The sequence below is a fragment of the Ambystoma mexicanum genome, chromosome 1p (genome assembly GCF_040938575.1).
Source record: "Ambystoma mexicanum isolate Mex_15411 chromosome 1p, UKY_AmexF1_1, whole genome shotgun sequence".
NCBI lineage: Eukaryota > Metazoa > Chordata > Amphibia > Caudata > Ambystomatidae > Ambystoma > Ambystoma mexicanum.
Genome location: NC_090921.1, coordinates 981,879,484 through 981,903,219, shown reverse-complemented (window position 1 = coordinate 981,903,219; position 23,736 = coordinate 981,879,484). Strand labels below are relative to the sequence as shown.

General features: G+C 44.9%; 1 protein-coding gene across 5 annotated transcripts in view; it reads left to right on the top strand.

Annotated features, from left to right (window-relative positions):
• KIFC3 (kinesin family member C3) overlaps positions 1-23,736 on the top strand; it is a 632,740-nt gene that overhangs the window by 562,330 nt on the left and 46,674 nt on the right. For all 5 annotated transcript variants that reach the window (XM_069654325.1, XM_069654315.1, XM_069654306.1 and 2 more), the window contains 5 exons: positions 2,589-2,719; positions 17,081-17,192; positions 18,092-18,273; positions 23,240-23,344; positions 23,539-23,669. In XM_069654325.1, coding sequence (XP_069510426.1) covers positions 2,589-2,719; positions 17,081-17,192; positions 18,092-18,273; positions 23,240-23,344; positions 23,539-23,669 — 661 coding nt within the window. The remainder of the gene's footprint in view (positions 1-2,588; positions 2,720-17,080; positions 17,193-18,091; positions 18,274-23,239; positions 23,345-23,538; positions 23,670-23,736) is intronic.

The following is a 23,736-nucleotide window of genomic DNA, read 5'->3' as shown; positions in this document are numbered from 1 at the left end:
CAGCCCAACTTCCCAGGAAGAACCGGTGATGCAGTCCCGTCACACACCAGGTAACTGGAACAGTGGGTGACCCGATGGAGGTTCGGGGCCAATCCAGAGTCCAGAGAAACTCTGGAGTAATCTCCCTGGTCACAGTAGCGATAACCAGAGAACTACGTGACAAGAGAACCTCAGGAGTAATCTCCTGCATCATAGTAGTGATATTCCAGGAGTCCAGAATCGTGAGTCACCACCCTTGTTAGTGATAATCCAAACAGGATTAAAATTAAAGTGTGACCATGTTACCCTTATCCCTTTAAGGGTACACCCAAGTTGCGAAGTAATGTATTGCTGTGGTGCAGTGTTTGGTCATTTGAAATCTTTAAACCAACCTGGCACACATTACTGTGTTCACCTTTGTGGTATTACTGTACAACTCAACCACTGCATCAGCCACAGTCAAGACACAGGACAAAGGCGGTCTGCCCACCAGCGCTAGGACCACATGTGTGCGCCCCAAGATCAAGTAAGCTTGGTACGCATTACTGCTCAGACTCACAGACCCTCATTGCTGGCAAGTGTGCCAAAGCGCAGACACAGAACATAGAAATCCCAGTCCAGTAACAATTACCCTGCGTAGGTGCAATCACACTTAAACAGCCCAGTTGGCGAGGCTGGGACTGAATACAAGCCACTGGGACCTTCGCTGTATTGTAGGCATTAGGAGTTGGTGAAATCGACACAGACAGCAGCAGACAAAATAGAAGAGGAAAGTTGGGGAGAGCTGGTTGTGGTGGAGCAGAGGAAGGAGGTGGATTGATCATGGAGGGAGAAGGCAGAAGGGAGAAAGGGAGACTAATGAGGAAGGTATTGGTAGGAAGGCTGGGAGAAACACTGTAGAGGTTGGAAGGGAGTTGCAGGAGGAGGAAGCAAGCAGTGCTCTCAATTGCCCATATGGCAGGAAAAGAGCGCATTGATGCACCATTTAACTTGTAGAGGGTGTATCGTTTTGTGAGTGAGGTGTGCACCTGAAGGTGACTCATTCTATTTGCGTTTTTACCCAGTTGTATATCTTCACACCCGGTCAGAACAAGTAATAACCGCTGTTTATCTCGAAAGAGGGTATCCACCCAAGGGGTCCGTTTGGGGATCTGCTAATTGTGGACTTGAACTTTGATCTTTTGTGTAACTTGGTCCCATTGGATGCGTACTGTTTGGTACCTTGAGAATAGGATTTATCATTGGACAGACAAAATTGCTACCGTTTGGTCACACTGTACGGCTGCATAGCTGCTCTGCCTTTGAGAGAGCACCCATAAAATGTTTTAATTTTTCTTTACTGATAGTTCAGCTTGTTAAAGGTCTACCCCGCTCTTACCCACCAACAAATCTTTTGTCATTTTGTCTTGGAACTTTAATCCAGTACTGAATGTTCATGCCAGTCCAGGATTCTTTCAATTAAGACTTCCTTCACACAATAGTCTCTGCTCGTTGTGTGGGTGAGCTACAAGCCATTCTAGATTCTCTTGTCTTTGCCCTTTTCGAAAGATAGCTACTCTCTGGTTCAAATTTATTTTTCTTTCCCAAGGTGGCTGGGGGTAGAAGGTATTGGAGGGAGGGTTCTGATTGCTACATTTCTCATTAGATCAGCCTACTTACCTTTTCCTCTATGCATCCATGAAAGACTGAGAAGAGAGTTAGTTGTCTGGATGCTGTCATGGTTCTGTGCCCCATCCAAGCAGCAGAGGTGTTGACCGGGTAGGGCCTGAGCAGGCAAGGCCCACCCCAAATCTTTAAATGCCCACTCGGCAGTGCTGTGTGGGCATTTACAGACGTTAATGCCATTGTGGCGGGTCCGAATACATTAGCTTCAGGCCCCACTTGTTAGACAATCCTGACTACGCCTCTGTCAAGGAGTACAGAATGCATGGCAGTTCTTTGTTTTGCGGTTCCTGAGAGATAAAAGGTATTTTCTGAGCAGGCAATCACAATTTTAATTGTTGAGTTCTTGAAAATGAATCATACACTGTCGCACAGGGTATCCATGAATGGATTGAGGAGCATGCGATCAGGGATGAAGAGGTATTTCATTCTTGCAGAGAGATGTTCCCTGGTTGGACAACAATCAGTCTTTCCATGTGGGGCTCTTTGGATAGCTTTGCCAAGCATTCATTGCTGACGTGAAATTGTGACAACAGTAGACTCCATTTTGGCGATGGCAGCTGTGCCTCACATAGAGCTGTAGAGATTTTGAAGCGGAACCACTTTGGTGTCTTGCCTTGCCTTAATTAAATAAAACATAATTAATTAAATGGCTTTTTAATCAGTACAATCTCCCTCCCTCCAATCACTCATCGTCTTCACTCCTGTTTCATTTGCATCAAATTACTCCATCCACCACATGGTGGCTATATTACGATTTCCAAATGGTGTTTGTGCCTGAAGTCATTTCAAGAGTTTTGAAATATGTGGGAGGAAGATTGTGTCCATTAAGACGGTTACACCAGGGTCAGTAACAAGTTCTTGCGTATGGGAAAATCTGTTCTGACCCAGTGTCGTCCTCCAAATACTATTTGGTTTGTTTAGAAATCTGCCTTTCTGTTCCACAGGGGTACGTTTCAACCTCCTCTCTCTCCAACCGGCACTAAAAACCTTGACCAATGACTACAATGGCCTGAAAAGACAAGTGCGAGATTTCCCTAGCCTGCTGCAGGAGGCGCTGAAAAATGCCCGCGTTGAGGTGAGTAATGGTGCAAGAGTCTTACTGCATGTATACACTGGGTGTCCTCTCGCTGCTCTAGGTGGCCCTTTGACCATTTCCCTTACCGTGATACTTAAGCCAGGCTTACAGCCTTGGCAAGCTGTTGCCACTGTAAGACAAGGATTGCAAGTGTTGCCAATAATCATCCCAGCCTTGGTCAGAAGGTGTCCCGGCAAAGTGTATTTTATCAGAGCTGTGCTTAATGAATTGCCCCACCCTTGGCAAGCAGGTGTTATTGTGGGACCAGGAAGTCATTTTTCACTGAAATGCGAGCGTTGCTTTACATGAACATCCGTCCTTCGTCTGAAGGTGTGTCAAACATTTGTTTTAGCGAAGTTGAGTATGTGATTTCAGAGAAGGAGCCCAAAACCCAACTAGCTAGCATTGATGCAAGTCCTTAGTTTCTCTTTTTAAAGGGATTTCAGTTCTTTTAGTAACACTCTTGACCACCTGGAAACGTTTGCTACAGCTTCTTTAGCAAGCCGCCTCATGCCTATCCTAGGCCGAAGATTGGCTACCATGCCTCAGAGGTAGATACTTCTAGCCCACCCAGTTGCAGATTGGCTGGAATGACATTGAAGTAATTGTTACACTGAAGGGCTGTCCGCTTCTGCCCTTAAACAGAGATTGCATGCTTGTACCCCTCCGCTGCCTGACCCCTCTAAGGTATTATTTGTGACTTTTTGTGCATTTAAACCTTGTTGCACTGCAAGCGCTGTTCCCCTTACTCCGCTTCCTGGTCCTCTGTGTTGCTTCCCGCCCCCTGTCCCGCCTCAGCCCTCTCATTGGGTAGATGCGATATTTAGAGCGATCAGCTTCTAAGGTAAAGGCCCCACAGCTCCAGAAGAAGCTGCTCCTGTCTGTGTTTGCCTGTGAAGTCTGCAGCCGTCAACAAGCAGCGACTGACAAGGGAAGGGTGGTTCTAAGGGCATACAGCAATCACTATGCTCCATTAACTGCCTCGCCTCTTATTACCTATATTCGTACATCCTAGATGGACTCTTTCGGGTGGGAAATGTGACACACTTCGATGGATTTTCAGGGCTGGGATAGGTGATGCACTTCGATGGATTTTCAGGGCTGGGATATGTGATGCACTTCGATGGATTTTCAGGGCTGGGATATGTGATGCACTTCGATGGATTTTCAGGGCTGGGATATGTGATGCACTTCGATGGATTAGCAACAGGAATTGTATTGACACTAACAAACCGTACTAAAAACCCACTGTTCTGCATACACCTCTCAAACTCTGAACTGAGCACACCCAAACCTCTACAAGCACCATAAACTGCACATACTTCAAAACAAACCACACATAGTCTTGCACATCACTGTATGGTGGCCAACATCTGAAAATCGCACCTACGCTCAGTGAACAGTGTCTCTGAACTGAAGCTGCCAACAGCACATCACAGCTCTCTTCCCTCTCAATCTTACTAACCACCCACCCTCCCTCCTTGCATTACAGATCTGCCAGAGTGCATAGAGACCACATAGGTGGCAACAGTAACATTACATTAACATCTCTGTCAGGGTTGCTGTTAAGAGGTTTTGTCCAAGTCTCTACCTGAGGTAGGACTTAGAAAAGCCAACCTGAGCCAACAGAGTTGTCCCAACCAGAATTAAAATGAATCATTCTCTTGACAGTACCAAGGCTGAGTAACCATGCTGAACTACGGAGGGTGGGGGGAGTACTGCTGAGTAGTGCTTTTAACTAACAAGATGATAAATAAAAGGCAACCCAAACGGCAGTGCAAAAACACTCTAATGTATTACACTAACGCACACTTCATATGATTAAAGGTAAGTAAAATTGACTCTATACATATATTAAACAGTTTGGCAACCCCCACTGTGGATTGCTCACTACTTTAGGATTTCACACATGTCACTGGTGAGTAGCACTAGGATAGTCCATCCTATCTTTTTTGATTACTTGATCTTTTTGGTGGCCAGAAGGACTCCTCCTGAAGTCACCCTGCCATTCCATCCCTTTATACCTAAAATAAGGTATATGGTGTTGGCTCACCTCTCATGCACACTATTTCTGCCCTGCTGTGTCACTATAAATTGGTTTTAGGGAATAGGTTGGTGGTATATGTGCTTTTAATCTTGGCTTCACCAAGAGTGCAAGCCAGTTTACCGCATTGGTAGCCCACTGTACCTTTTTGATGGCCATTGGGGTACCAATGTTTGTTTTTGAAATCTAAGACTTCCCTTTGTCTATGTGAGATGAGGTAGGCTCAAAATGGCATTTGTGTGGGCTCCTTGTGAGCCTGTCATGGCAGCCTCCTTATTGGTCCTAAATGGTGTAGGGTTGTATAGGCCCCTGGACTTGCCCTCCTACTTCCTGTGGGGTGGCTTTGACTGCGTGGTAGTCCCTTTGACAATCACATATGGCTAGCTACCTGACCCTCTGCCCTCAAGCCCCTTTTTGTGATTGATGGGCTGGCTTTGGGGCCTTTCACAGGGATATTTAGGTTCTGCCTTGCCCAGAACTCTTGCTTGTTGGTAACCTTGAGGAGACATGTCTACTGACCTGCTGAAGCAGATTTATGCTGTGATTCCCATTGTTTTTAACCATTACCTGGCTATAATGGCAATGCACAGTGGCTTGGGCACATCCCGGTTTGGGTTTTTCTGCTGCTAGTCCAGTCGGGATTTCTGGAAGATTCACCACATCAGCTGTTCGGAACTGTTTCTGGGACATTTTACTGCCTCACCCTGCCATTTACCACCAGGATATTCTGCTTGGCTGTGGGCTGCTGCAGGAGTGCAGAGGGGTGCTGAGAGTTCATCACTCTGCCAGATCCTAAGTTTGGAATGCACGAGGGTGCCTCCAGCCGTTGTCTCTGTCCTGGGACCGTTTGCTGCTATGCTGCTTTCTTCTTTTGTTCACCTTGCTGCTGGGAATTGTCTGTTCGGGGTTCTCCATTCTTCCTGGAATCTTCTTCATGAGATCTTTCACTCCTAACATGAAAGTAATGTCCTAGAGGAGCCTTTGTTCTCATGTGTCGCTGGGATCGTCGTTGGCTCAGGGTGCAGGGAACCAGATTGCTGAAAACCAAACCTGTGCAAAAGAGCCTTTCACTTAACAGGTTGTTTCGGATCACAAACAGTTTCCACCAAAACCACCATTGCGAGTACCTATCTTGGGGTCCTGCGAAGGGTGATTATTCATAATACTCACTCATTGGTCTGTGGTAGAGATTCCTGGGAAGACTTTCATCTGGGGGTCCTCCTGGTTTGCAACTTGTTCTTCTGGGTCCATCTTCTCCACCTGGAATACTTCCTTGGGGTCTCCTGTGCACTTCTGTGGGGGTTATTGTGGCAGCATTTGCACCAGTGGGGTAGATCAGACTTGCCTCTAGTAGTATGGCTGGCCCTTCAACTTTTCCCATTACTAGTCATCCAACTCATTTCTGCATTATGAAATGTATTTGCAACACTGTAAGTGCATACTGTAACTGTATATTTTCCCATGAAACGTATCAGGCAGGTAACTGTTACTGAAATGTCTGATTCTTGGAAGCTTTCACCAAGGTTGGCTGGGGTTGTTTCATCTTCTGTGGCTTTAATGTAATAGTATGGGTGACTGGGCATTAATACTCTTATAAGGCCCTAGGCAGTTTAAATGTATTGAACACAGTGTTTTAAGGCCTTGTATTTTTTTTAAACCATTTTTCCTTTGGGCAAACTTTGGTTTCTCCTTTTAAGCCCATACCCTGCCATATTTGTTAGGTGCTGACCAACAGGCCTACGGCCTTCCACATGTACTAGGGTTGGGATGTGTATTTGGGGGGGGCTCCTATGTACTTACCTGCTTGTTAAGTTGTATGGTGGTATGGTTATTTTCACCCCTCTGTTACCTTATGTTGGGTACTTATCTTTGGTTAAGGTCCCTTACAGGGATGTCATTTAGGGTCGCAAATGGCAACTCCTGTGCGACCCCCTGGAACTGCCTCTGTGACCCCTCGTTAGGGTTCCAGAGGCAGTGAGAAACCCAAAGTAAAGAGGGCTCGGAAGAGAGCCCTCTTTACATTTAATTTCTTTTTTGAGCCATAATGGAAATTATTTCTTAAGTCGGAGAGCCCGCCCCTGCACAGTTTCCCAACAGGACATTGAAGGCTCCCGCTCCCATGACCTGCACATGACAGGCACCAGACCTGGTTCCTTGGATGTGTGGAGCACGGGAGCCAGAGAGGCCTGTTAGGGGAGTTTTTCCAAAGTCCTCTGGAAGGTTGGACTTAACAAAACTATCCCAGTGGTTTGTAGATCCCCCAACTTAGTATCGGTATGTACTCATGGAACCTTGGTAGAGTGGCAGAGCAGTCGGGCTTATCATTAGAGGAAGATGTGAGCTGTAGGTAAGTACACTGAACCTAGTTAGTAAAGCAATTCAAAGAAACACTTAATCAATAAATGTATAGTAAAATATAGATTTATTATATACACAAGAATTACTTTAAAATACTCAGTACATTGAAACAAAACACTTTAGAACACTTTTTGAAAGGCCACTCCTTAGTTTGTAGTTGCTCGCGGTTACAATTGTTACAGCTTTTGACAGTAATGACAGTTCCATCGTATTGTCGGTAATAATGTGCACTTTCAAAACCTAGAGGAAATACGGTAAGTACATTTACTCTGCAAACCCACATTAGATCATGACTTTTAGGAAGGAAAATAGATGGTTAATTTAATACTAGAGAGTCTTCAGATACTAGAGGTAGTTTCTTCGCACAGCAAGTCTTTTAAGGCCCAAAATGCAACCCTAGCTGAAGGCAGTTCGCAGAGCTCTCAGACTTGACAAGCAGCAGAATGGATATTAATAAGCAGCAGCAGCTTACCGCAGAGCTAAGAGGGGGTTACACTGGATAGGTCTGCGTGAAGTCCAACGCTCTGGAGTGACTTTTCGGATCAAGGTAAGCAATACCTTTTTCCCCACTGTACCTTCGTTTAGAAAACATCTTCGTGGCTGGAGTCTCCTCGATGTGGCAGCACTGGACCTGACCTCAGGATTCCTTGGTCTGATGACGAAAGGCAGGACAATGGACAGGATCTCTCAGCAGCATTCTCAAGGGAGGACCTCTGGCACGGCTTTCCACAACTTCTTGGGTCACTCTGCCGTTTTGGCACCTTTTCTGCAGCACCAACAAAGGACGCGATTTGGCCGGACAATTTCCTTCGGTTCCTGAAGTCCTGCACTCTGAGGGGCACTCTGAGGGGCACTTGGACAGGTCAGATTGTGTCTCTGGAGGTTCGCCTTGAGCTTGGCGAAGATTTTATTTTTTATTTAATTTTTATAAAGTGCTAACTCGCTCACAGGCCTCAGATCGCTACAATTAAACATAAAACATAGAAGTACAAATAAAGCAGGTATAAGAGAAGTCGGTCAATTAAAATTCTTACATTAGTGTCTGATGACAGTTTCCCTAGCTTATTAGAGCTATTCAGAAAGATGGAAGATTACTACAACCACAGCCAATAACAATACAGTATGAGCCGTTCATCCCGGACCACTCCTTGATTTGGACTCTTTGCAAGAATCTGAGGTCCATAGTTCTAATACAACTTTCTCCAAATTTAGACTGTAGCCAAGCCAGGGTTTTATTCTGCAAAGCTTCTCTTGGTTCGGGTGTGTCCGGTTTGTTAGCATTCACAATGACCATATTTCTTTGATGTACTGTCAGAGCCTTTAAAAATGAATCCATCATCTCAGGTATTGAAGACTTTGATACGCAAGTCCCTGCACAGTGAAGGACAGGACAATTAATTAATTGGCTTCCTGGCTGCCAAGGGTTTAGAAAAGTCTACGGTCACCTCACAAATTGGGGTGATGGAACCATCGGATGTGACTGTGCTGAGGAAGGGGCCTAATTTCCCTAACAAGGCCTACCTACAGATGAGTTCATCAGAGAAACAACTGATTCAGGGAAAGGTAAGAACATGTTTTTTTCTGTGTGTATATATATATTGTCGTGTGTGAGTGCATAATGTATAGGTGGCTGGGTGTGCATTTGTGAGTGAATGGGTGCACATGTGAATGCTGTGCTGTATACCTGTGTTTTCATGCGTTCAATGCCTGGGTTACTTACCAGTAATCTTCATTTCTCCTAGTCCTACTCTTCCTCATCCCAGTACTTGCCTATTTATTTATTCCCATTTGTTAAGCGCACAGCAGCCCGTGGGCATTGTGGCGCTGGTTAGAGTGGTTGCTCATAGCTTAGTTACACACGAGAAAAACAGAAAAGGTGCGGGTGGCATTGAGGCGTTCGTTACAGTAGGTGAACATTGCATAGTTGCATGCAAAATACAGGCACTGAACTAGCATACTAGTTGAAGAGGGAAGTTTTAAGGTTTTTGCGGAAGGCATGGAGAGAGGTTTCGGCTCTGAGGGCGGTGGGGAGCGCCTTCCATAGCTTTGGGGCAAGATAGGGGAAGCATATGCCTCCTTCCTTGGCCCTATTGATTTGGGGCACTGTGAGTTGGTTGGTGTACCCTAGTCTGGTGGGCCTTGTTGAAAGTGTTCTGGCTAGTGTGTCTGATAGGTACGAGGGTGCTGAGAAGTTGATGCATTTGTGTGTGGTAGTGAGAATTTCGAATGTGATGCAGTCTTTGATTTGGAGCCAGTGAACAGTTTTTCTTGCTTGTGTAATGTGTTCTTTTAGGTATACTGAAAGCTGCTTTAAGAGTTATTTTGGGTGGTTTGGAGTCTAGCTAGGTTTCTTTTGGAGGTGCCAGCTAGGGAGGGCATTGCAGTAATCCAATATGGCTCCTATGGTGGCTCTGGCAATAGAGAGGCAGTTGTCCTTTGTTAGAAATGGCTTTATAGCATTAATGAGTTTAGTACTCAGTGCGGAGGCCGAGGCAATGACGCTAACTTGTTTATCCATGGATAGTGTAGCATCAATGTGGACTCCGAGCATTTTAACAGAGGACAGGACTGGGATGACGTTGTTGTCGATACAGAAGTTGAGATAGGTCGAACCCAGTTTGGCTAGTGTCGACTTTTGACCAAGAATGAGGATTTCAGTTTTGTCCCCATTGAGGCACAAGCCATTAGTGGCCATCCATGCTTGGATTGTGGAGTAAATTTGCTGAAGAGTTGTAGCGTCTTGGTGATCCCAGTGAGGGGAAGGAGCACCTGGGTGTCATCAGCATAGTTTGTGTATGTGATCCCAAGTGCATCCAGCTTATCAAAAAGGGGTTTTGAAAATAGATTATAAAGAGTGGAGGCAGTACAGGATCTCTGGGGGACACCACAGTGTATGATAGTGGACTCTGCATTGGCTATGTTGGAGAACACTTTCATGGCTCTGCCTTCTAAGAAGGTGACCCAGGTTGCTGCGTGATTGGAGAAGTGTGCAGCATGCGTGAGGTGATTGGTGTGGGTGTTGTGGTCAACCAGATCAAATGCTGCTGAGAGGTCTAGGAGCAGGAGTAGGGCAGGCTTGCCCTTGTCAAGGATGTTGATTTGATTTTTTAAATCTAGTAAGGCGGTTTCAGTTCCGTGTCCTTTGCGGAACCCCGACTGTCTCTTTCCTAGGATTGAGTTAGTTTCGAGGTAAAGTTGGATTTGTCTATGGGCGGTCTTATCTAGTATTTGTAGAAGAAACGGGACGATTGTTATGGGTCGATAGTTATTAGGTTGAGAGGGGTCTAGCATAGGTTTTTTTAGGAGTGGACGCACCCATGCCTCTTTGAGGCTGTCAGGGACTATGCCTGTTTTAAATGAGGCGCTGATGAAGGCAGTAAGGAGAGGAGCGATATGCTCAGCGCATTCTTTGATGATTTTGGGTGGGCATACATCGCACATGCATTGGGAGGGTTTGAGATGTTTAAGGATGTCTATAACATCTACTTCAGAGATTTCTGTAAATGAGAATTCAGGAAAGTTGATATTTGTGGGTTTGGGCCGTGTCTGCTTCTGGTGGTTCTGCTTAGGTAATGCTTTGTAATGGTCTGAGATTTGTTTTGGAGGAGGTCTATTTTTTTATAGCATAGCAGATTGTATGCTGGTGCACCAGGCTTCATCTTTAACGATCTTGTCAGTGCATATGGGAGGTACTGTTAATTTTTTAAAGATAGTAAAGAGTTCTTTAGTTTGGGAGTTAGCAGAGGAGATTCTATTTATGTAAGCTTCAGATTTGGCTTTGAATATGGAGTCTTTGTACTTTTTAGCAATGGATTGGAAGTTGGCTTTAGTGATGTCACAGGGGTTAGCCTGCCATGTTTTAAGCACCTGGCATTTGGAATTGTGCAGGTTTTGGAGCTCTTCTGTGAACCAGGAGTTGGAGTGGAATGATGTTTTCTTTTTTATTTTCTAGTGGGGCGACTGTTGATTGCACTGGTAAGTGTGTCTTTTGAATAATTCTGCTAAGATGTTATGGTCTGAGAATGGTGGTGCCAGGCATGAGAGGTTAAGACAAACACTGATGTTCTCTGCAGTGAGTTTTTTTTGCGCTTCTAGCTAGTGTAGCCGGTGCTGGTATACTAGGTTTGGTGCATGGTGTTAATGGGATAGTGAATTGTAGGCAGTTGTGGTCTGTCCATAGGAGGCCAATATTGGACACAATGGTTGTGTCACAGTTCTGGTCTATAACCCAGTCTAGGATACGACCTTTCCCGTGAGTGGGAGAAGTGACTTTCTGAGATAAGCCAAGGTCAATAAGGTCCTTCGTGAGGGATGTGGCAGTTTTGTCATTGGGGTCGTTGAAACCTAGATTGAGGTTGCCTAGGAGTAGTGTTTTTGTAGATTTTTTTTTATATTATTCCCTAGAAGGTGGGTGACTTGACACTGGAAGTCAGAAGTGGCTCCCGGTGGACGGTAAACAACATGGATATTTATAGTATTTTTTGGCGAGAGAGCTAGTTTAGCTGATAGAATGTCTACATTCCATTCTCCTTGGTGGAGAAGGCCTAATGGATATATCCTCTTTGAATATTAGAGCTACTTCCCCTTCCTGTTTTGGCAAGCCTGTCCTGTCTGAGGATAGAGTAACCTTCACGAAGTGTTAGGGTGATAGCCGGGCCGGAGGCCCCGTGAAGCCACCTATGAAGCACCTTGCCTCATATGCAAGTACTGGGGTGAGGACGAGGGACGTAGAGGTAATGCTGGGCACAAAGGAGCTGATTTTGAGGGCTGGAGGAGAGTGGGAGGCGGAGGGGACATTTGGTGAGGGTGTGGCAATAGGGGTGTGCACTAAAACTTAATGGTTATCCCTGATAAAGCAGGCATGATGTGTTATTAGTGGCTAGACTGGCATGTTGGTACAGCCAGTCTAGTCATTTCTTAATGTGGCATGGCATTTTTACTGGGTATCGATAATAAAGTTAGCATGATGAGTGTTATTGCGTGTCCAGACTATCATTTTGGTGCAGCTAGTCAAGCCATTTCTTACTGTGACGTTTTGTGCTGGGCATCTCTGATAAACCAATCATAAGTGATCACTGGCTAGACTGGCATTTGGGTGCAGCCAGTCCTTATTGTGGCATTGTATATTTTTATGGGCATAGGTTTTATTACATGATTAGAGTGGCATTTTGGTGCAACCAGTCTAGGTATGTCTTACTGTGCATAATCAATGCTACAGAAAACGTAAGTGTTATTACGTGTCTGGCATGCATTGTGCAGCCAGTTTTTACATGTTTCTTATGGTGGCATTGCATTTTTAATAGCAAAGTGGTAGGATAGCTCAGCGGGTTGAGGGCTCGCTGCAATCTGTGTGATCTGCAGGTCGCAGGTTCGAATCCGAGGTTGATAAATGAGTACTAACTTCGGTTGATATGATAATTGTATGTTAATATGTGCTATGTACAGCGTTTGGCGAAAGCGCTACATAAATAACAAATCCTCATTAAAGCATTAATACTCATGTGCACTGTAGTGACTTGCATCTATCGATTTTTGGATACTGTTTTATTGCAGCAACTGGCAATGTGTAGGGGCTCCAATTTTCATAGAACTATAACTGATATGCAGCTGTAATTGGCATACTATGGAAGTAACTGCTCATACAATGCTAAAGTGGCATATCTAGGGCAGTGTCTCAGCCTATGTTTACTGGGTCTAAACGGGTCATCATATGACCCCATCCAGGACATATGAAGGCAGTACCCTTGTTAAAATGTGCTTGGTATCTAAAATATCCATGTCTGCTTAAGTACCCAATTGATATTTTACAATGTTGAAGTGTATGTACTTTTGTTATGCCTGTAAGCAACTTCTGGTGATGACCCCAAGGTTAAAGGGGAAACTAATGCCATCCGGGTCAAAGGTCAAGTGACTTTCCTGTGATATCATCAGGTCTGTGATGTCACTTCAGCTACTCCGGGCATTTTGGTGAATCAGTGTCCCTGGTCCCTGTGTGGACTTTACTGTTTTTAAATCTACTTGTTATCTTTTTATTAATGAAGTTTTTTTGTTTGAACGGATACTTTTATGTGTGTGACTTTATTAAGGTATATACTTTTCAGTGTGTCACTGTGCTGTATTTTGTAAACTTGTATGTGGAATAATTGTACTTGTGTGTCGGCCTTCTAACCCTAGCTGAAAGTGAAGCCTTGTCACTCTAGCCACGCTACCCACTTTTAAGAGCGCTTTGGCTTCCCATCCTTGTCGGGCATTTTAGCCTTCCCCCTAGGGTTACTTACAGCATCCTCGAGGAGCATGCAGGAGTGCCCACCCCTTGCAGCTTCGAATATTTAGCTGCTATTCTACCTGCCCAGAAGGCCGTCTCTTCCCTTTACATGTCATATTATTCAGAAAACATGCTTTGAAATGTCTCTTACTTGGATAGTCCCTGGACGCCCTAATCCTTACAGAAACCAGTCTATATGAGGCCTGTGTTTGGGAAGCATGACTACACAAGGCTGCTAATAATCTCCCTCATAAAAAGAGGCGGTTTCAATTATTTACAGAGAATGCATCACCATTCCAGAGACTCACGTCACACCCAGATTCCTTTGAGTCACTGACTTAAAGCATTGATTCCGCAAAGTTGTGCAATGGCCCGAACTGTAATGTCCTATGTCCTGTGTATTTGTGATTTCCTTCTTGATGACTGTGTAGATTAGAACTTCATTTGACTCTTGGTCTGCACTCTGTAACGATGTGCTTTTGAGGCAATTTTACCAATTTCATAACATTGTGTACACTTTCCAAATGCAGATATTTTAAATGATACTAGGTTGGAAGTTGTGAGGGGCTTGATTTGGAGGTGAATTGGGAGACATAACATGGGTCTGGTATTCACTTTAGAAATCCAGGCTGTACGTGTGGCCCCTGTTTATCTTTTTACATTGCGAATTCTTACATGGTGTAACCATGACAAGGGTTCGGTACTACAGTTCTGAGAAGGTGGATAAAACACCAAGCAATTCCAGAACACAGCTACATGCCGCCAATGAAATCTAGAGACACGTTGGCAACAATCACCAAAGCACTACTCTTCAGGGAAAAATAGTTTGTATAAATATGCTTTCACTGGAGAATAACTTTAAATAAGGCATTAAACATCCCAGATCAGTGCTACAGATCTAGTCTTTGGCCTAAAACTCACTGGGCCCAACCTGCATAAAGGAAACATGTCCTTGGGTAGGCAGTTACCCCCAAAATAACATTAGAAGAGTTTCGGGTGAGTAGAAAGTTCCCATAGAAGTACATGGGAACAAGTCAATAGGAAAGCCAGGTGTATGGGGGAAAAGTCGAAGTTTGACCCCACAGATGCCGATTTGGCAGGAAACTACGGTAGGACCAGACCCCAATGAAGAGAACTAGAGACTGTTTCAGGAACCAGAAGCCTCAGAAGAAGATACAGCAGGCAAATACCCAATGTTGAACAATGGGGAAAATGCAGCCAAGACTCTTCTGAAAAGTCTTGACCCTCAGACCAAAAGAATCCATGAGGGGTGACTATAGAGAATAACCCACCACGCCAGGTTCCAGAGGCAAGTAGTCACGGTTTTCTTCCAGAAAGCTTTCCTAGGTGCTGTTTGCTGGATGTGGCTTCCAAGGGACTGGAACGCTGAGCCAACAACACTGACCGAAAGAAAGCGCCCTTCTCATGAGTCCCTCAAACCAGAAGGGAAAGCAATAGCAAAGGAAATTGTAGGGTGGCGAGGGAACCCGGCTTGGACAACAAGAGTGCCCAGCCACAGAAGATGGTCCCATGAAGAAGAGGGTGCAGGGGACCCAAGACCTTCCTGAACACCAAATGAGGCAGGGTGTTGCAGTGCCAATGCATCCCCATGCAGTGGCCGATTCAAGCACCAAGGAAGGGACAACCTCATCAGTTAAAATGGAAAAACTGTGGCGGAACACCTTGGCGCTGATCCCAGCATTCAAGGCCTGACCCAGCACACAAGTGGATACAGCAGACGGACAGGCGATGCCCGTGATTGACGTCCAGCAGAAGAAAATCAAACCAGAGATCAGAACAGCACACACAAATCGGGCAATATGGCAAAAAGTGGCCCTTAAATTGTAGCAGCATCAGGAAATCCTCCAGCAGGTAAATAAATGGGCTCTTCTGAAAAATTGCAGTTGCAAGACAAAGCTTAGGTACAGTGTTCGCCCTTAAATGCCAGCACTCACAGGGGCTTACCAAGACATGCACAACAAACACATTTGGGGATTAGGAACAAATGGTTAGCAGGCCAGACCTACTGGTTGGCCCATGAATGTGTCACTCGACCCAGAGCACACCTGCAGAACGTGATATGGTCAGCGTAAGGACATAGTTTGGAGCAACTCCAGTGAAAACAAGTATGGAGGCTTCCCTACTAGGCTCACAAAGAGCCAACATTCGCAGAACAGCCATTTAAGCCTACCTCATGGATTTCCGAACAAAGGAAGCCCATAAAACGAAATGGCTGTGAGCAGGACTTAGAATAAATTACATTGGGTTACCAATGTGGTAAAGTGGCTTACACCTTCGAAGCCAAAACTACATAATGGCTGCCAACAGCCTACTCCCTAAAACAAATGTAAGGTGATGCAATCAACCAAGGGAAAAACACATTCATTTTAAGAAGCTCCCAAAAGACAACCCCATGACCTATATATTCAAAATGAGCCAAAAAGACTTGCAATGGCAGGGGGCTTCAGGAGACGTTCCTCTGAACTCCTCAAAATAGTTCATTGATCCAGAAATTAAATTGGATGAAGCCAGAAAGTTAAGGGGCCCTAGAAAGTGGTCTTGGAGTTCCTAAACATTTACATTCTGGGTTAACAGTATGTCTGATGCTGTTTGACAATATAGTTAAATGTTATAGGCATCTTCATGTGGGATTGCATTTCCATCAGTTAAGCTCTAACAGGAAGAATGTGATCAAGAACTTGCTAACACTCATTAATAGACTGGCTGTTCATGGGGAGGCCTCCTTCAGCAGTTTTGAGAGAACCATGAAAAGTGCCTTTATGCCTTCTTTTGCAATATCTGAGCCATATTATCAAAATAAGGGAGTAGGAAGACATTTCTTCCGTTATCCAACACAGCGAAGTACCTTTACTCTCCTTTTGCTATGGTTTTTTCAAGACGTAAATAGCAGTAGAGACAGCGGGCGCTCCAAGGGCATCCAAGCCTCTGTGGAGACAGTAGCTTGAATCTGCTGGGAGAAGGTGTGATTTTCTATTACTTTTTGTATGTTTCCTTGATGGGAAGAAACACATTGAGTGAGATTAGTTACTGAAAGCACTGGCTCATAAACGACCGATTTGGTTATGCCGTTGGATGTTGAAGTCTTTGCTTTGTTTTTATTTAACATAGAGGTTGATCACTTAACGATGTCGGTCCATGGCCGCCACTCTGTGTTGGGCCACCAAATCCACCTCTGACTCGTAGCAATTGGAGACCACAACACAGGGGTACCTTTTTGGTTTTAGGTAGCCTGACCGAATGTCTGTATAATCGCTTTCTAGGAATGACACAGTATGCTTGATTTGTTTTACCTATCAATAGCGGTAGTCAACTTTAGTTCCCTGACCCCTAAAATTCTTTCCCCAAATATTCTAGAAGGAGTATCATTGTATATTACCTCCAATCCTAGAATATTTGGGGAAAGTGTTAGATTGTCCGGAGGGTGCATTTTTAGGGAAATGTTGCCATCTGGCGCTCATTTTCACATCGACATTATCACCGGATAAGTAATTGGCAGTGTCCCGACAAGGTTTGATGACATGTACAATGGTGAGCCAAGCAAGTTTCTTCTGTTGTACCATGTCGCCTGTTAGAAGTAGGTTTCGCACCTTTATCCTTTTGTTCTGCCTAGATTGCTCAGTTTAAACTGGGTGATGTTCTTTTTTTTAACCACCTAACGTTTTGTTTCTCTTAGATTGGACAGATCATTGAGGAGGTGAACGTCACTAACCAGGGGCTGCTTCGGAAATATCGCCGGGAGATGCAGCTGCGAAAGAGGTGTCACAATGAACTTGTTCGGCTTAAAGGTGAGCTGTTGCTTTCACTAGTTTATTTATGGGATTTTGATGAAAATGTTGAGAAGTGTTTCGGGAAGGTGTGAATGTGATAGAAACGTTTGGTGGGAGTGTAGGGGAAATGGTTTGTAGTTTGATCTAAGTAGCGAGAGTTTGTGGGTACGTTTTGTCGTGTAAACTAAGGTGGGCTTTTTTATTTAGTGGTTCGAATGAGCTTTTGCTAGGGTTGTTTAAGGGGATGTTTTTGTGGTTGGGTGAAAGAATGGCTTGCGAGGGAGAAATTGTTTTCTGGTATTAGTGTGGTGCAGGGTAAATGTTTCCTGTGGATTAGGAAACTAAAATGGTGAGTGTAGGGAAACACATTTGAAGAGTAAAAAAATTCTGCCATTGGTTAGACAGTAAAATGTTTCTTCTATTTACATTTTGGTTTGCTTTTGGGGTTTGCATGCGATCATTGAGAATTAGCGAGATGGCACTTGAGCGACCAGTGCCATAGGTGATTACACACCTCAGCACAATTTGCCGGTTGAGTCTGCAAAGAAAATCTGTGTGTGGTTGAATGTAGAGTGAACAAAAATTGATCTAACAAGACCAGGAGGAAAGAATGGAAAATTAAAGTGTAATATTAGGAGAATACAAGCGGTTCGTATGAGCTGGTTGGGCCTGGAAAAGCAAAGGTTTTTATTGTAAATAAAACCTTGTTGCTGCTACTTCATTGAGGCTAACTCAAGCACCCTTATTTCTGCCTTTGTATTGTGAGGGTAATGGTATATAAATTACCTGCCATACGTGTTCGAAAAAAATGTCTTTTGCTGCACAAATAGACTCCTTGGCTTAACCACTACTAGGCCCACTAACGCCCTTCCCAGCAGAGTCTGATCCTGCAATTTTCTTTCGTTTTTGTCTGGCAGGAAACATTCGTGTTTTTGGCCGGGTGCGCCCAGTAACAAGAGAAGATGGAGAGGGCCTGGATGCAATGAATGTGGTGAGCTTTGATGCAGATGATGATGCCATCCTGCACCTCTCCCACCGGGGCAAGCCAGTTTCATTTGAGTTGGACAAGGTCTTCCCTTCTCACGCCACTCAGGAGGAAGTAAGTGCTGGCCTCTGAGCTATCCTTTTAATGAATATCTTCATTTGCAGTAAGTGCTTTCAGAAGACTTGGTTTCAGTAGGATGTTCAGCTGTCAACCTCCGAAATCTTGTATGGGTGTGGTTACACCCAGCAAGAAGCAGTGGAGTAACTTTGCAGAAAATGTTGGGGGGGACATGACATCTGAAGGAAAGGTGCGACAGTCAAATTAATAGGGACAAAATGGTGTAACATGAAAGTTGGGGGGGGGGACAAACACCCCTGTCCCCCCCCTAAAATTACGCCAATGGCAAGAAGACAACATTCACTCTTGCCTGTGTGTGCAATATGTGCATGCGATGCAACAAGTAGGCTCGGTTTCGGACAAAATGACCGCTTTGAAAGTTCCGACCTAGACAGTATAGTGAGAGGGGGTTGCGGGGGACACCCATGCAGCTGCCCGACCAAAAAAAAGGCTGCAGGGTTATACAGTATTGGCGAGTGGGGGTTGCAGGGGACACCGCTGCAGCTCACCGACAAAGTTAAAAAAAAAAAAAAGTAAAAAAAATAATAAAAGGGCCCTGCTGTGCCGGTTCCCGATTACGGAAGTGAAAGGGAACCAGCGTTGCTGGGACACAAAGCGCGTCGTAAAGAAAGGTAAGTAGGGGGGTGGGGGTGTGTTGGGGGTTTGAGTGGGGGCTGTTGGGGGTGTGTGTTTGTATGGATGTGGTGTTTTATTAATGGATGTCCGCATGGGAAATGTATGAACAATTTTGTAGTGCGTACATTTCCCATGCAGACTTTTTGTATGCAGTGATTTCCGTTGCGGGAAAATCACCTGGATTCGTAGGCTCATCTCCAAACTGTAATATTTTATAGATGCATATGCCTACACTGTTTGACAATTAGAATATTTTCCTCTGTTCCTCCAACACAGTACAAAAAAACTTTGGACATGGACCTTACCCTATCGCACTGCATCAACTCTGTGACAAATACTGCTACCTACATATACACATTTTCCGACGCATCTTTCCTTCCCTCACCCCCCTGCATATTCACTGCGATCGTTGCTATTATCCACTCACGCTTATGCTAAGCCCTATACCTGGTGGGCCTCGCATCACAACTAAGAACTCCCAACGGGTACAAAACACATCAGCAAGGTCATCTTTGTCCTAGGACCCAGAGAACACCTCACACTCGCCCTCCTTGTCTTTCACTGGCAATCGATAGAGCAACGATCTACCTTCAAGGCAATCGGCATCAGCCACAGAGATCTCCACAACACAGGACCAGAATATCTGCAACATAAGCTTAGACGATACATGCCCTCCAGAAACCTGAGTTCAGCTACAGCACTCCTCCTTGTTATCCATAATAGAGCACTTGTCCTCAGTTGAAGCACTCACCATCCAGAACTCACTCCCTCTTACCATCTGCCGCCTGGAGGATCACCTCGCCTTCAGGAAGGCCCTAAAAACCTGGCTTTTCCCCTCCGCATCCTGACGGACGTAGTGAAATATTGCCCCATCCCGACCGGAATGCAAGTGCACCTGATGAGTTGACAATGTTGATCCTAGTCACCCACCGAAAACTTTTCAGTCAGGCACCTTGAGATTCTCTGCAAGGCAGTGCTCCAACTAAGTCTCAACCCTGCTCCTCTGACTTCTTGCACTCGATTACAATGGAACTTGGCTGTACCCCTCACAGGGCTCGGCCACTGACCCCATGCATCTGCAATAAACAGTACTCTCCTTTACAAACCCAGCACCTATCACTGCTTCCAATAGTCCCATGATAAAAATTTGGTGCAGATGTGCACATAATCATTCTCCTTGACTCTACTTCTGCCTGACAGTCCGTCACGGCAGCCACCCTCTCCTCCGTGTTCTATGGGCTGCTAGTTTGGACCTAGCTACTTCCCACTTACCTCAGGCTGGCTAACAAATGTGCACACACACATTTTATAATATTAGTGACCTAGCCATTTGCGACCTACCTTTGGCAGTAGGCGCTATACAAATGCCATATAACATAACCCCCCCACCACACACACACCACCACCACCACCACCACACACACACACACACCACCACACACACACACTCCAATTGTATGGATGAACTTTAAAAGTAAGTGGCCTTATGCCAGTAGTCTATTCTTCCCTTCGCCTCAACTGATCTCATTATTATACCATAGGAGGTATGGAAAACCCCCATGGTTAGAGAGTGGCTTCCAGCCCTCTCAGATTTCCTCCCAACCATTTTAGATTTGCATGTTCAATTTTACCTCCTACTTATTTGTCAATCTGTCATCCATCCATAACGATGTCCAGTATCTTTTCTGTGTACGTTACCCATGTCTAAGCACATATGCTGCCCCTCTCCAGGGATCTCTGTCTTCATGGCAGGGATAAACATTTCAACTTGCCATGCATAATCACTCGCCCTCTCAATTTCCCCACATGCACGTAACACACCAGTCCCCGCTCGCCAATGGATAGTGGTAATTGTAAATCTTGTAGGCTGATTATGGCTTGACCCACATAAATGCAGTTTTCCTGTCATATGTTAGGATTCTTCTCTTCCTCCCCCCCCCCCACTAGGGGAGAGGAGACTCTGACGGAATCCTAGTGGAAGTCTACTCCAGTCATTGAGACTACTCGCATCACTCACCTGGAAACAGTGTTGGGAAAGATTTTCTTTTTTTGCTGCTTTCCCTCCATAGACCTCTCAGGATCCTTCCCGCTCCACTTCACCCCCACATTTTGCTATTGTTTGGAATCTGTTTGACTATTGGAGGCAAGTGAAGCGGTTTCACCACATTTGGTGAAACGGCAGTTTGGGAGCATTTTTCACAGAATATTTTTGTGGGGGTCGGGGCAGGTTAGGGATTCAATAAAAATGAATTGTAAGAGAGTACAGGGTTGTATGGGAGGCTTGCCCCCATAAAATGCTACGAAACATGCAGCAAACAGACTGCTATGGCGAGATGGGTAAGATCCCTTTCTGCATCCCCGTTCCTTAAATTTTTAACTTCCAGTTTTATGGGTAGCAGAAATATCACAAAGGCTGGTAATTGAGTCGGGTCTGAAGAACTAAGAATAATATAGTATCTGTAGGGGGAGGGTAACTGCTCTTAATTGATCTAGTAGTCCCTTCTCCCTTTCCATAGGGGCCATTAAAAAGATAGTAAAAAATGAAAACAAAGAAAATGGGTGCCAGGGATCGGGGTGAATGGACTTCATAGTCCCTTCTCCCTTTCCATGGCAACCAGACGAAGAAGGGGAAGGAACTTCAAGGGATGCAGCACTCTGAACCGTAGCAGTTGAGCCTTTCGCAGGCAAGCAACGACCCAGCGAGGGCCAATCGTATCGACTCTTACAATCTGATTGTCCCTCCCCGGGTACTAATAAACGCAATAATCCTCATACGTATACATCCATGGGATGTATTTCTGTACTGAAATGTGTTTGGAAACTGTGAATGTTTGTTTGCGTCTTCACATAACTACTGCCTGGATATGGAATCTAAATTGAATACCCAATTTATTAATCTGTCATCACGGTGTGTTCAAGTCAACAATTTCTTTTAACTCCTCCCTGTTTTGGGGATTTGCTGCCTTTTGCCTACTGCAAGCTTGTGAACCTAAAGACATATGCTCACCCGTTTAGAATGAGGCCACATTCTCGTATTGTAATAAAAAAGAAAATAGAATTGCATGGCAGGTATTCTTTTTATCGACCATTTAACAGCATAGGGACATGGGGAAAAGTGTTTCCCCGTTAATTGTTACTAAAAACCATTTTGCAAAGCGTCACAGGATTCTTTCCTTGGAGAGGGTGATCTTTCATGCATGTCAATTGACTGCTGTCACAGGTTAGTAACTTTTTCTTTCTTAAAATGCCAAGCTTACGTTTTTGTCAATTGACCACTCATTGTCTTTTTACTTCCAGTCTACTGAAGTAGCATGTTTGCCTGTCCTCCTATGGAACAGCCTTCCCCTTACTCTCCGTCTTGAGCTGGATCTCCACAAACTTCAGAAGCTCCTCAAGACTTTCCTTTTCACCGCCTCTTTCCCTTCCTCACTCCCACCTCTGCTAAACCTTACAGCTGCTGAGATTGGTGACCAGGGCCCTTATATGTCCTCCTGAGTCCTGGCCTCCCACACCCAATCGCCTACAGCTTCTGCCACTCCCAACACTTTGCCTTGGCACCCACTGGCCTGTGCCACCGCAGGCTTGCACTTAACTATTTATTGGTGGCATACCACTCCACCTAGGCACTTACAGCTGTTCACTCCCTAGCACTTCCCACTTGAAACACCTAGCACTTACTCCCCCACCCCTTCTCTCGCTTGTGCACTTGCACGTTCTGAATGCTCACAAGGCCTAGTAGGTCTGCCTCTATTTTACTATGTTCTACATATTTGTACTCCCATGTGCCCTCCCTGTTGGCGCTTTGTTGTATAAGCGCCTTACAAATGCACAATAAATACATTATACACATGACTTCTTATTAAATTGGCGATCCAATTGCCGTGTCAGGCTAGGATGTGATAGCAAGCCAATCCTGCTCTCAGAATTGCAGCTTCTTTATTTTCCATTTCATTGCATTGGGTCCCAGTTCTTCTACAATTTAAATTGCTCCAGCACATGAGATTGGGGCTACGTAAACCTGTACAGTCCCATACATCTAAAACTCTGGAGTTGCCCATCACAGAACTGGACTCAAATTAGATTGAAACTCCAACTTCATTATGTATGTGTAGGTATTTGACGGTGAGTGTCTAAAGGCTGCCCCACACCGCTTATTGTGTTGGGTATTTAGTCGCTTTATAAATGGTTAAATGTCCTTGTACTGTAGCACACCTCTCTGCAAAGGTCACTCTGCAGTCCTCTGAGTTTAATGTATCGGAAACCCTAGTTCTTTCTTTCAAGGTATTCTTTCATTAGGTGTCCCTCACCCTTATCTTTGGCTCCCCAGGTGTTCCAGGAAGTTCAAGCACTTGTCACATCCTGCATTGATGGATATCATGTCTGTATCTTTGCATATGGACAGACTGGCTCCGGAAAGACCTACACAATGGAGGTGAGAAATTAACGTCTATCTTTTTCTTTTGTAGGTACACCAAATGTCAATGTATGGGGATTCATTTCCTCAGAGACCCTCTTAGCATCTCGGGGACCAAGCCTCATTTATGCTGTGCCATTTCCTTGACCTTCTTTAGTCTGTTTGTGCTCCAGTTAGTACGCTAATTAACTTGCTATATTTTGCATCTTCAGGGAACACCAGAGAATCCAGGCATTAATCAACGGGCCTTGCAACTGCTCTTTACGGAAGTAGCCGAGAAGGCCTCTGATTGGCAATACACCATCTCTGTCAGCATGGTGGAAATCTACAATGAGATGTTGAGGTAAAGAAAACATGGGTGAATGAGGATATTCATCTAATTTTGTGTGGCAGGGCTGCCACCTCATACA